The sequence below is a fragment of the Neofelis nebulosa genome, chromosome 2 (assembly GCF_028018385.1).
Source record: "Neofelis nebulosa isolate mNeoNeb1 chromosome 2, mNeoNeb1.pri, whole genome shotgun sequence".
Taxonomy (NCBI): domain Eukaryota; kingdom Metazoa; phylum Chordata; class Mammalia; order Carnivora; family Felidae; genus Neofelis; species Neofelis nebulosa.
In genome coordinates, this window is record NC_080783.1 from 191,118,255 (window position 1) to 191,132,204 (window position 13,950).

The 13,950-nt window shown below is 41.0% G+C and overlaps 1 protein-coding gene across 3 annotated transcripts in view; it reads right to left on the reverse strand.

Annotated features, from left to right (window-relative positions):
• The window catches only part of ZMPSTE24 (zinc metallopeptidase STE24), a 41,941-nt gene that overhangs the window by 24,128 nt on the left and 3,863 nt on the right, over positions 1-13,950 (reverse strand). For all 3 annotated transcript variants that reach the window (XM_058717898.1, XM_058717897.1, XM_058717896.1), the window contains 4 exons: positions 8,599-8,685; positions 6,570-6,686; positions 5,617-5,769; positions 3,936-4,077 (listed from right to left, as the gene is read on the reverse strand). In XM_058717898.1, coding sequence (XP_058573881.1) covers positions 3,936-4,077; positions 5,617-5,769; positions 6,570-6,686; positions 8,599-8,685 — 499 coding nt within the window. The remainder of the gene's footprint in view (positions 1-3,935; positions 4,078-5,616; positions 5,770-6,569; positions 6,687-8,598; positions 8,686-13,950) is intronic.

Below are 13,950 nucleotides of genomic sequence, written 5' to 3' on the forward strand. Positions count from 1 at the left end.
TTTTCCTGTCTTAAAAGAAACACCACTTTCTCCTGGCTTTATTGCTACCTCAATGGTCTCTCCTCCTCAGCCTCCATTGCTGGCTCTTCCTCTCCTACTGACTTCAACCTGAACCCCTTTCTCTTCTCTAAGTGCCCTCTTCATGGCATTAAACACCATCTATGTGCCAGATACTTCCCTATCAATATTCTGGCCCTGACCTCTCCCTAGAACTCCAGACTCATATATCCGGCTGCCTATCTGACATCTGCATATCTCCACAAGGAGGTCTTTAATGCAGATTTGTTATTTATATTCGTGTGTGTATGTGTGTGTGTGTGTGTGTGTGTGTGTGTGTGTGTGTGTGTGTGTGTGTTTTCCTGCTCCATGCTGAATTCTCCTTTCAGAGTTTAGGAAATTTCTCACCATGTAAGTCTTGTGGGAGACTGCTTCTCATTTGAGAAATCTAAAAGGCCAGATAGTCGCATCCCCAGCACTTCTGGCAGTTAGCCCGTGCCCTGGTTCAATCAGATGCACCTACTGGGGACTCTCAAGATTTAGCTAATTATGCAAAGAACCAGGGCAGTGAGGAATTAATGCTATGGATACCAGTGGTAGGGATGATATAAGGGAGCAAACTACTGAATTCAACAGCAGGAGGCAAGAGCAGGGTCCACACCAGACTGGTTCTACAATGTGATTCTAACCTCCTCATCTCCCTGGGAACAGTCCATTTTCCAAGCTTGTAAACTTAACTTTCCCGGTGACTTTGTGAGTTATCAAACATTGATTCAATAAGGAATTTTCCTGCTTCACTTAGCCACAGTTGGTTCTACTGCTCACTCAGAGCTAATCATTGCTTGAGGAACTCTAATACAGTGTTCAACAGATACCTCAAAATGTAGAACTTAATCCAGTAGAACTTAATCCCCCACAAACCTGCTCTTTGCTCAGTTTTCCCATCTCAGTAAACTATCATTTTTCAGCTGCTCAGGCCAAAAATCTAGGTCATTACCCTAAGTGTCTCCCTTTCCCCAATTCCTTCACAGGTAATCTCTGAATAAATTCCATCAACTCTACCTCTGAAACATATCTCCAATGCATCCTCTTCACTCTGGAAATTACTGTCCTAGTCTAAGCTGCCCTACCTCCTCGCTGACCCCTACCACAGTCTCCTAACTGCTCGTCCTGCTGCTACTCTTGCCCTCCCACTACAACCTTTTCTCCACACAGCAACCCACAATATTTAAAAACTACAAACCAGACCATGTCACTAAAATCTTTAATGGATTTCCCCCCCTTGAACTTAACATAAAACCCAAGGTCCTACTGTGATTTACAAAGGCCTGTGTGGACTGACTCCTGTGTATATCTCACACTGCTCATGTCACAACACCCTTCTGCGGTGCTGAGTCACACTGGACTTTCTTCTGTTTCTTGAAGACACAAAGCTCTAGAAGGTCTTCCTACTAATCTCAGCATGGATGGCTCCTTCCTTCAGGTGTCAGCTAACACTCATCTGCTCAGAGAGGTCCTGCCTGATGACCCAATCTAAAGTATCTACTCAGTCATCCTGCATCACATCACACTAGATTCTCTGCCCAGCACCTGCTATCTGGTACCTTCTGAGAACAGAATGTTGTTGACTTTTCACTACAATATCCCTGTCAATTTACAAATCCATAATGTGTATTGTTATTAGTAGTAACAACACTTAGTCATTCAAAGTATTTCTGAGGACTGTGATCATTATTAAGAACAAAAACATACATTACAGATCAGTAAACTTCCATTTAGCAAAAGTAAGTTGCCAAAGTCACACAGGTAATTTGTGATAAAAACAGGATTCAGGGGGGATGGGCTAAATGGGGAAGGGGCATTAAGGAATCTACTCCTGAAATCATTGTTGCACTATATGCTAACTGACCTGGATGTAAATTAAAAAATAAACTATAAAAAACAGAACAAAACAGGATTCAAACCCAAGCCTATTGATGTCACAACCTGACCTCTCATATGCTACCCTCCACCTACTCAAATCTTTTTTTTTTTTTTTTTTTTAACACGCTCTGGCCAGTTATATTTAAAAAAAAAAAGTTGCATGATTTACTTTTCACTGGTCTGTTCTGGAATGCTTTGATTGTATCAGGATCACCTGGATCAATGATAGCCAGTGTGCACACGCCACAGTAGTTTCCACGTTCTATGCCCGGTTCAATACTATTGCCACCGTAGGGACAGACACCAGTTTTAGCCAGGATGGCATAATACTCTAGTTCAGATTTCCTCAAGGCTAGGCAGCTGTTGGCCAGGATGACCATTTTCAAAGTCTGCCTGTATCCCAGCACATACTTTCCACTTTTCAAACTGATTTGCAGCCCAGAGTTAATCAACTCCGGTGGCTTTTTCATCTTTGCGGCCACCGTCTTCCTGCCTTAGGTGTGGGCTGGCCCCACAAGATGGCCAGGGAGTGAGAAAAAAGAAAAAAAAAAAAAAAAAAAAAAAAAAAGGCCAAATCCTTATTTTCCATAAAGTCCCAGCTCATGTTGTAATTCTCCATAAAGCCGTCCTTATTTCATCTAAAACCATATGGCACTGACAGTATATATTTACACATCGATTACCTCTATTCTGATATCATTAGCTGTCATTTCATATTCTCTGATTATAAGTTAAGTGCTAAGCAACTCAGGCCGCCCCCTTCAATAAAAACCCCTCAGAGACCATGCTTCTACACTGATTACTGCACTTCCAGTTTACTATTCACTAAAATAGTGATCCCAGAGGCTAAAAAAGTAGTGTGAATTGTCATTCTTCTACCATTTCCCCCATGGAAATGTCCCAATTGTGCAGTCAGCCAGGCTGTATAACCTCAGAAGCCACTACAAGTCTGAGATTTCTATGCTCTTCTAGTTGCTGTTAATTCATTCTTTCCCATCGCAGTCATCTCATCTCCCTGGCCCTGCAGTTACTTCTCAGGTTCTAGTCCTTCATTCAGTACAGCTGTTTCTCACTGATTTTTTTTTTTCTTTTTTTATTTAAAGGAGTGATGGGCAAAGTATGGTTTGCAGGACAAATTTAATTTCCCACCTGGTTTTATAAATAAAATTTTATTAGAACATAGCCATGCTCATTTGCTTATGCATTATCTGTGACTGCTTCTGTACTAATTAATGGCAGGGTTCAACAGCTGCAACAGAGACCATGTGGCCCACAAAGCCTCAAATACTTATTGACTAGCCCTTTACAGAAAACGTTTGCCAAACTATGGTTTAGGAGAAGCAAAAGCGAAACCGAGAGGCGTGAAGGGATTCGTCCAAGATCCCACTGGCAGAGGCAGAACCAGTGCCTCACACATTTACATGGCTTTTAATTATAGATTCTGAAAGTCATGGTATCATACAACAGTTTTACTCTATGTCTTTTTGGGCTTGAGACTTTAGTAGTCTTATGTAAGCTAATACATAGCTTAACTCTCAAAAGCAATCATCAAAAAAGCAGAGAACTACTAATCTGAAGTATCCAATGGTACTACAGTTTCTGGTGTATGTGCAAGTGAAATCGGACTCCTCCAGAACACTGGAAGTTTTGTTGGATGAGACAAAGCCAGCATCACTGGTTTTATTTTATAAGCCCCCAACTAGAGCTAAGTGGAACTGGACTATGCGAAAGTCCAACTCCACTCCCTGAGGGAGCCAGGAAGGTAACAGAAGTATATAAACCAGTGTCATATACACGATACAACTAGCAGTGAAAAAGGCCTTGGCCAAAACTTAAAACCAACACGGTAAAGCCAACCCAACACAGCTGCAGGTAAGAGCAGGCTTGGTATCAGGCCACCAGTTTCTATCCCTGGACTCTGCCACCAAGTCCTAGAAATCTTCAGAAGCCAAATTGTAAAATCCTAACAAATCAAAACACTTGAGTAAAACCTCCTTACCCCCGGATAGCCTTACCTTCAACAACATACACCTTAGTCAAAGGAAAGTCAATACTCTTTGCCATTACTTCAATTTCTTGTTTAAGCTTTCCCTCAGGCAGAGGTGTGAACTTGTCAAATAAAGGGGCAATATAATCAGCATAGATTGTGACAAGCACCTGAAAAATAAATGTCAGAACAACCTATGAATATGCTTTTTTTTTTTTTAGAAATCTGATTTTCCATCATTTTTTTAAATGTTTATTTATTTCTGAGAGAGAGAGAGAGAGAGAGAAAGAGAAAGAGAGAAAGAGAATGCACAGGGGGAGGATGGAGAGGCAGACAGAGAAGGGGAGACAGAGAATCCTAAGCAGGCTCCGAGCTGTCAGTAGAGCCCCCACGGGGTAAGCCACCTAGGCGGCCCTATGAATATGTTCTTGAAGAAACACTGCTATTTATACAGATTCAATCATTAAAACAACTACACGATTTAGCCTTGAGAACATGGATCTTTTCATTTGTTCTGGTATTCCCAACCCCAAATACTACCAGATAATAAGTGCTCAGTATCTGTTAAATTAAATCAAAGTGAGTAGTCTCTATGTGGTAATAATTGAAAAGTCAAATGGTCCATTCAAAAACTATCTTGGGACTTTCTGCTACTTCATAAGCCCATCATAACTTGGAATTCTGCCTTTTAGAGTAATCACGAGAGACCTGCATTCTTTGCTAAAAATTAATTACTAGACCTTGATTGTGTGCTGTTATTTGGGTGGTCTACTAAAATTAATTACCCACAGTGTACAAAATTAATTACCCACAGTGTACACTGAGGTTGAAATGGCACTTCCTTAAGCATTTCTGGAACATTCCGTCCGCTCTTTCCTCTCACTTCATTGGCCATACACAGATATGTGCAAATCCAACTAGCGCCTGTTCTTGGAGCTTGATCCCACCAGTGGAAAGTGAAGCAGTGAGCACCATGGCAATTCAGACTAAAATACACCTCATCATCAGAGGAGTTGAAGAGCTGATAGATGCTATTTTCTGGGAGCTGTGAACAGACTGTTTTCATTGTGTTCTAGTGTGTGCGTTGTGAAGTGGTTTAGAATATGGTAGAGAGAAGAAGCAAAGATGTGAGGAAGGGAAGATGCGGGGTGAGAGGGAAGGGAGGGAGAAGGAAAAGAGGGGAGGGGAGAAAAGGGAGAAGAGAAGTGAGGAGCAAAGGGGAAAGGAACAGAGAAGAAGGGATAAAAAAGCAAGAATGGAGGAGGGAAAAAGCAAGGGAAAGAGGGCAGAAAAAAATCAGGCAGGTTTAGGGTTTCTTTTTCTTATCGCTCTTAAATCTAGTCTCCCTTCAAAACATCCATGATGTTTAGGCACTGGAGCTCAGTAAAGAATGACTGAATGATCAAACCTAGTCACCCATTCTGGTGACAACTCACAAATGCACAGCCCAAAACTGCCTGACAACTATTAACGGTAACTAATAACCAGCTTCTAGGATCCGAGTCAGCATAAGGAGAAAAAAATCTACGGTCAGGGTCAGTTCTCCTATTTCTATACCCAAAAGCAGAAACCAAGGGGGAAATTTAGATGACCACTTATTTATATTTCATTTGCTTCTCAAGAACTGTTTACATGCTAATGAAGATTAAATCATAGTTATCTTGCCAAGAAAATTTTGTAAAAGAAAATGAAACAAAGATTTTACTCACCAGAGAAACAACTAATGTGAACAGCCAGGCATATATAAAAAAATAGTCTCCCCCAATTTTAATAATATAAAGTAGAAGTGAAGACACAGGCAATAAAATGCACTGAGTCACGATAAATTTCTTGACTGCATCTTTCATGAAGAAGCCCAAAGTCTGAAAAAAGAAAAGATCATCACAAGAAAATGAGAAACTGCTTTTAAAGTAAATAAGTGAATATAAAGGATACATAATTTTATTTTTAATTTTTTTTAATGTTTATTTATTTTTGAGAGAGAGAGAGAGTGAGACAGAGCACAAGTCGGGGAGGGGCAGAGAGAGGGAGACACAGAACCTGAAGCAGGCTCCAGGCTCTGAGCTGTCAGCACAGAGCCCAACACGGGGCTCGAACTCACGAGCCATGAGATCATGACCTGAGCCGAAGTTGGATGCTTCACCAACTGAGCCACCCAGGCGCCCCTATTAAAGCAATTTTAACAGTTAAAAGGCAGTGAGTCTATATTATATGACACTAGGTAGTCTAAGACGACAAGTAAATGTCTGGCATTTTACAGTTCAAAATCAACCCATTTAAATGTTAGCAAAAGGATACTAGACTTTAGTACTAGAAAAGTTTATGGCAAGACTTTAACCTAGGATCTGCAGTTCCTTTTCCTTCACTGAATTCATGCTCTAAAATAGCAAATTATGCTTTAATTATTACCAGCAGAGGGGAAAAAAAGCACAAAGAAGTCTTTATATTTACAGGAGAATATCTGAGGGGTGCCTGGGTGGCTCAGTCAGTTGGTCGTCCTACTTTGGCTCAGGTCATGTGTCTCCTTTCTCTCTCCCTTCCCTTTCTCTCCTCCCCTTCCCTGCTCGCACTCTCTCTCCCTCTCTCTCAAAAATAAATAAACATTAAAAACAATTTTAATAAAAAAATAAATAAAAGAGAATATTTGTATTCTCTAGTTTACCTGTTGATTGAAACCATGTTTTTCTTCTATCACAAAAGTGTTATAAAGACTCCATGGCAAACCAGTCAATGCACTGAAAAGCGTAGCCAACAGGAGAAACACCAAGGACTGAGTGATCTAAACACAAGAAGAAAACAGCGGCGGTTTTTATAGTGTAATATTAATTCCTTCTTCAAATGAATGATCAGTGAACAAATCAATAGGTAGTTGCTGAGTACTTACAGGATTTCAAGCAATATGCTTGATTCTATGAGTTACAAAGTCTGAAACAACATCTGTACCTCAGAGTTTACTTGCCAGAGGAGGCAATAAAACAATGTTTCTTTTATTACATAGGCACTATGTGAAAGTCACCTGAAGCCATATAGACAAAATGGTTAAAAGAACGAAAAAATGAGAGACAGCTACATATGCTGGTGAATTCAAGCAAGGCTTGCAAGGCTTACAAAGCTGAGGAGACTCAGGATGCCACTCTGAAGAGGTAAACTAAAGGGACAGGAGAGACAAGGAAAGGAAGAATTCCTTGGAATTTACAAAAGCATGGAGAGAGAAAAGAGCACCCTGTAAGTGGAAGAGGACAAGATGGCAAGCCTGGTTGGGACAAGGCAGAGAAACTTATACTAGATCACGTCTTTAAAGAGTTTGGCTGAGGGGCGCCTGGGTGGCGCAGTCGGTTAAGCGTCCGACTTCAGCCAGGTCACGATCTCGCGGTCCGTGAGTTCGAGCCCCGCGTCAGGCTCTGGGCTGATGGCTCGGAGCCTGGAGCCTGTTTCCGGTTCTGTGTCTCCCTCTCTCTCTGCCCCTCCCCCGTTCATGCTATGTCTCTCTCTGTCCCAAAAATAAATAAAAAACGTTGAAAAAAAAAAAAATTTAAAAAAAAAAAAAAAAAAAAAAAAAAAAAAAAGAGTTTGGCTGAGGGGCGCCTGGGTGGCTCAGTCGGTTGAGCGTCCGACTTCGGCTCAGGTCATGATCTCGCGGTGTGTGAGTTTGAGTCCACGTCGGGCTCTGTGTTGACAGCTCAGAGCCTGGAGCCTGCTTTGGATTCTGTGTCTCCCTCTCTCTCTTCCCCTTCCCCGCTCATGCTCTGTCTCTCTCTGTCATCTCAAAGATGAATAAATGTTAAAAAAAAAAAAAAAAAAATTTAAAGAGTTTGGCTGATTTAGAAAAAGGTATACAGAAAAGGGACACAGGATGAGCTGAATTAAAACCCAAGGTACCTATACATGTAGAAGAGAGCCATCATTTCAAATAAACAATCAGGAAAGAGGGAAGAGAGTTGGCAATTTCCAACAAGAAGTCAGGAGGCAGTGTCCTAGCATCCACCACAGGTCAGGGAGTCTCAGGCTTAGGGCTTTGCCCAGGGAATGGAACTTCTGTAAGAATGGGTAGTCGACTCAAAGAGCTCCAAGGAGACTCTCAAAGATACATTCTCTGTCCTTGTTTGAAGTATCTGCTAACTGCGTATGGTACAGAGCGTCTGTTGAGTGGGTTCAACGAAATTCTTGTTTCCCCTTTCACTGGAAGGGGTTGTCCCTGAGAAATAGCTTGCCTAACTGAAGCGCACATTCCCCAGTTCCCTTACATCTGAGACTAAATGACTGGTTCACCAGCAGGATGTGAATGCAAAGGATACTACAGAGCCAAGGGAATTAAGAAGAGGGTGTACTTTCTCCACCCCCTCATTCCACCTGCCTGTTGGACGCAGAGAACTCTGGGGCACTCAGGAGACGGCACAGCCATAAGATGAAAAGAGACTGGGTCCCTGGCTCCCCATGTGGAAGAATGTCACCTGTTGGCCAAAAATACTCACGCGAGGCTATTCTGTGATTGAGAAATAAAGTATTGTGATAAGCTATTGAAATTCTGGAGTGTGCTACAATAACTAGCATTATCCTAACATAGCATGTGTGGACAAGGATTGTACAAACAGAGAAGCAAGCCTAAGACAGAGCCAAAAAATTAACTTCCATATATAGCTGGCCAAGCAAAAAGTAAGACTCTAAAAAATATATGCTAATGAATCACATACCTCATATTCTGGTCCAAAGCCAGCATAGCCACAGAACCGTCCAGAAAGTCTCCAGAGATAAGGAATTCCTCCAAAAAGAAGAATAAGCTATAAAACAAGACATACTTTGGTTAAATTTGAAGACTAGAAATTATCAGATGAGAACATTTCATAAAGAAAAAGGGACAGGGGGCGCCTGGGTAGCTCAGTTGGTTGATCATCCTGCTTTGGCTCAGGTCATGATCTTGTGGTCCGTGACTTCAAGCCCTGCATTGGGTTCTCTGTTGTCAGCCTATCAGTGCAGAACCCGCTTCAGATCCTCTGTCCCCCTCGCTTTCTGCCCCTCCCCCACTCGTACTCTCTCAAAATATAAATAAAACATAAAAAAGAAAAGAAAAAAACGACAAAATAATTATCTCTGAAGAAAAAAGAGATCTATCTTATTTAGGCTAAAATATGCATTTACGTGGATACAAACCAATTGAGATACTAAGTTTAGCCTGGTAAAGTATTTATGCCTGTACATTTTATACGGATAAATTAGAATGGTATGTGAATTATATCTCTATAAAGTGAAGCTGTAAAATAAATGAATGAATGAATGAATGAATGAATGAATAAATAAATAAATAATTTGCCAAAAGACCACAACAAAAGTTTATAGATCAGGGACTAAACTTAGAAAAGGTAAGCAATTTATCCAGAATCTCACGGCTAATGAGTCACATAAATGGGATCTGACCAAGGCTATGTGGCTCCCTAAGTGGCTTTCGCCTAAAAGGAAACAGCCCCCATCCGTCAGGACAAAGTATTAGTATCAGTGTAAGTGGAGAGTCAGGTCCACTTACCAAACTGAGGGACAGAATGGGATATCTGTGCTTTCCCCAGGTAAGGAAAAGGTGAATCTTGAGGTAGGAGTCAGGGTTTCATAGGAGGAGGCCCCCTTCTCAGCACCACCCTTTGTCTTGGGCAGATAAAGTGAACAAAGATATTCACCAAATCACCATGACATTCGAATGAGCAAGCTGCTCTTAAAATCTGAAAAGAATGCATGCTTACAAAACACAACCTGCCACAACAGATACTAAGTTTATGGAACTAAAGAGGAATCGGTTTAGTTTTCCTTTCCCTGGAGTCTCAGGAACACAATGATCAATCACACTCCTTGGTTAGAAGCACAATATTCTCATTGGTTCACACATGGTTCATTGTGGTTTTGACAGGTTTTGGCACTATCGTATATTTCACGGGAAGCCTTCCAATCTACCTTCCATTTTTATATATGTATCCATAAATAATATAGTGATTTATATATGCTTTTTGAGACTATATATAAATAACATCATATTGTACTTATTCTACAAGTTGCTTTTTACACTCTACATATTTTTAGATCCACCCACGATGATTGGTAAATGTATTTGTTATTATTATCAGCTTGTTCTCTGCAGTGTTTACGCCAAATTACACCCTCATCGGCAGTACTTGAGGGCTCCTGTTCCCTACAATCTCACTCACACTTGCTGCGATCCATCTTTTAGATGTTTCCCTGTATGCTGGGTTGGTTTAATACCATGGACCTCAAATATAGTTTCTGTACAGCAGCAGCAGCAGCAGCAGCAGCAGCAGCATCACCTGGGAATGTGTTAGAAATGCAAATACTCGGGCTCCACCCCAGAACCACTGAATCAGGAACTGGAAGTGGAGCCCAGCAGTCTCCAGGCCCAGTCACCAAAGTCTGAAAGTCTTGGGTTTAATAAATTGCTGTCTTAAAGGCTCCCTTAACTCTTCGTCCAGCTATTTCACCTAACCCAATCTTGCATGTAAACCCCGTCTTCCCAAAAGATATGCTTTGGCACCACTGTCTGGTATATGCACCGCCTGTTGAACTAATCGACTTGAGATGGCACTTCTTTCATCCTGTTCTTAATCCTAATAAATAATGCAAAATTAAGGATTTATAAGCCTTCTGGTGAAACGTTAAAACACCTATTATTAAAAGTCCAGCTTTTAAGTACGTATCAAGGGTAGTTTTAATATGAACTTCAAATGCATCTTGGAATGCTTTTAGAAACTGCTGTCGCAAACCTTGTTTAGTATACTTTGGGAAATGAAATATAAAACCCAGTGAACAGTAAAGTTTCCCTCTATTGATAATCTCACTGAGCAGGCTGCTGGGATGTCTTATAACAAGAACTAATGAGCCCAACAAAAACAACTCCAGCACTTTTTTTTTATAATATTTTTTTAACGTTTATTTATTTTTGAAACAGAGAGCATGAACGGGGGAGGGTCAGAGACAGAGGGAGACACAGAATCTGAAACAGGCTCCAGGCTCTGAGCTGTCAGCACAGAGCCTGATGCGGGGCTTGAACTCACGGACCGTGAGATCATGACCTGAGCCGAAGTCGGACGCTTAACCGACTGAGCCACCCAGGCGCCCCACAACTCCATCACTCTTAAACATAAGATCCCACTAGACTCTTGCAAAGCAGGCAAGACATATAGTCATTACCACATTATAGATGAGACACCTGAAAATCAGAGGTTAAAGTTACTTGCCCAAAGAAACCCAGTGACGAAGTGACTGCTATGTATTGAGCAGTGTACTAATGGCTTCATCGACATTATCTCACTCATTCAGTCCTTGCCACAAACCATGTGAGATACGGTATAATATGTATCGGCTTCTCATCACAAAGAGGGGAAAAAATGAGGCTCAAGAAGGCCAAGGTGCTCACTCAGAAACCCACAGAAATTGGAAAAGCAACAATTTCAATGTTTCTACACTGCCCTCCTCGACTGTCCAGCCCTTCCACTTCCTGATCAGGCTCTTCACTGACATTTGTGAGACACCAGGAAAGTCTGTCTCAGAAAGGCTGGACACCTTCTCTCTGGGTGCTCTGTCACATTTGCGTGAACAGTGGCACCTGTAATTGGTCACACAAGGCCTCTGCTTATGTTCCTTTGGATAGAAAAAAAGAGGCAACAAAAAGTTTAAATCAATCTTTGCACTTGTTCTTTGTGACCAAAATATAAAAACTTATTAATTTTAATCAACACAAAATAGGAATTAATGAACCTGTCTTCAAACAGAACAGGATTTCAAAGTAACACAAAATGCTTCCCATCGAACGGTAAATAAGCTACTAATTCCTCAAGGATAAATTCAGCACATTTATGATGTGGTCCCTAGAGTTTTAAGAATGGTTTCTTCAATGCAATTAAAAGGCTCAGAAGACAGAGTTTGAAACCCACTTCTCCCACTTATTATCGTCACTTGGCCGTTAAATGGACAAGCCATTTAATTTCTCTGAGCCTCCACCTTCTCATCCACAAAAAGGGAATAACAATGCCTACCCTTTCTACCTCAAAGCACTGTTGTAACATCAAACAGGCACATTACAAAGCTCTCTTTCTATATGTGTTTTCCCTGTCTCTGTCATCTCCTGGAACAAACATCTCTGTAACTAAACCAGGCTTGGACTTGTAAAAAATATAATTTAAAAAATCAACATTGAGAAGACTAATTACTAGTAATTGCAACATATCCTAAAAGCCAAATGAATTTTGTTTTTCAGATAAGATTTAACTCTTCTCCTTAACTTTTCACTACTTTGCATCATCCTGAGGAAATAGGAAAGACTTGTAATAATTTGGTTCTAATCACACTAGTCCGTAACTGTCAAGGAAAATTTTGTGACTAGCTGGAAATGTTTTCATCATTTAACAAAGCTCTGAGCAGCTGGTTTCTTCTCTATAACTGAGGAAACAATTATGGTAGCTGACCTCATTTATTTTCAATTTAGGAATCTTTCTCTTAGTAGTACTGGAGATTTAAAAGAGGTCTAGAGGAATAGTGATGACAATCACGATCATGATGATAAAAATAATAATGGCCAACACTTACAGAGCATTGATAATGGATCAGGCACTGTTCGAATCTTCTCACACATATTAACTCATTTAATCCTCTCAACAACACTACAAATGAGGAAATATCACTACACAATTTCAACAGACGAGAAAACTGAGGCTCAGAAGTGGTGGCTTGTTTGAGGCCCCAGAGCTGGTATGGCAGAACTGAGATTCAGACTCAAGCCACCTGGGTTCTTAACCTCCACACCATGTACCTTCAATTGTTCTTGGAGGTGGAAAACCAACAACTGGTGTTTGGGAATGAAAAGAAACCTTACTCATTTTATTTATAAAGCACAGATATACATATATACAGTACAGAAACAGATATACAGTATATCTGTGGTATTAAAATTTCATGGAGGGTGATTAAGAAAAAAAATGTCTAGGGGCACCTGGGTGGCTCAGACGGTTAAGCATCCAACTTTGGCTCAGGTCATGATCTCACGGTCCATGAGTTCGAGCTCCACGTTGGGCTCTGTGCTGACAGCCAAGAGCCTGGAGCCTGCTTCGGATTCTGTGTCTCCCTCTCTCTCTGCCCCTCCCCCACTCACGCTCTGTCTCTCTCTCTCAAAAATAGATACTTTAAAAAATTTTTTTTTAATAGGGGCGCCTGGGTGGCGCAGTCGGTTAAGCGTCCGACTTCAGCCAGGTCACGATCTCGCGGTCCGTGAGTTCGAGCCCCGCGTCAGGCTCTGGGCTGATGGCTCGGAGCCTGGAGCCTGTTTCTGATTCTGTGTCTCCCTCTCTCTCTGCCCCTCCCCCGTTCATGCTCTGTCTCTCTCTGTCCCAAAAATAAATAAAAAACGTTGAAAAAAAAAAAAAATTAAAAAATTTTTTTTAATAAAAGAAAAAAATGTCTAAAAAGATACAGGGCCAGGGGTGATCATGAGAAAAAGACCGAGAAACACTGCTCTACACTATACAGCCTCTCTTCTTTTAGCATGGGGGGAAGACTGGGTCTGTTTTACTAAGTAAAAAATGACCCATCACTTGTTTCATTGAAGAAATATGGATTATATGCTTATTTTATGCCAGTCACTAGATGCCAAATGATTACAAGACCTTAAAGTATCCTTTCTTTAAGGAATTATCAGTCTGGAGTGCCTGGGTGGCTCAGTTGGTTGAGCATCTGACTCTTGGTTTCAGCTCAGGTCATGATCTCACAGTTTGTGAGTTTAAGCCCCCATGTCAGGCTCCATGCTCCTGATGCGGAGCCTGCTTGGGATCCTCTCCCTTCCTCTCTCTCTCTCAAGATAAAGAAATAAACTTTAAAAAAATAAAAATAAAGAACTATCAGTCTCACCATGTGATAAGTACTGACAGGAATAATGAAAGAATGCTGCCTTAACCAGTCTCGAGGGACAGGGGAAGATTCAAATGGTTTCTTTTATTTTTTTTAATAATTTTTCTAAATGTTTATTTTTGAGAGAGAGAGCACGTTGCACACACGTG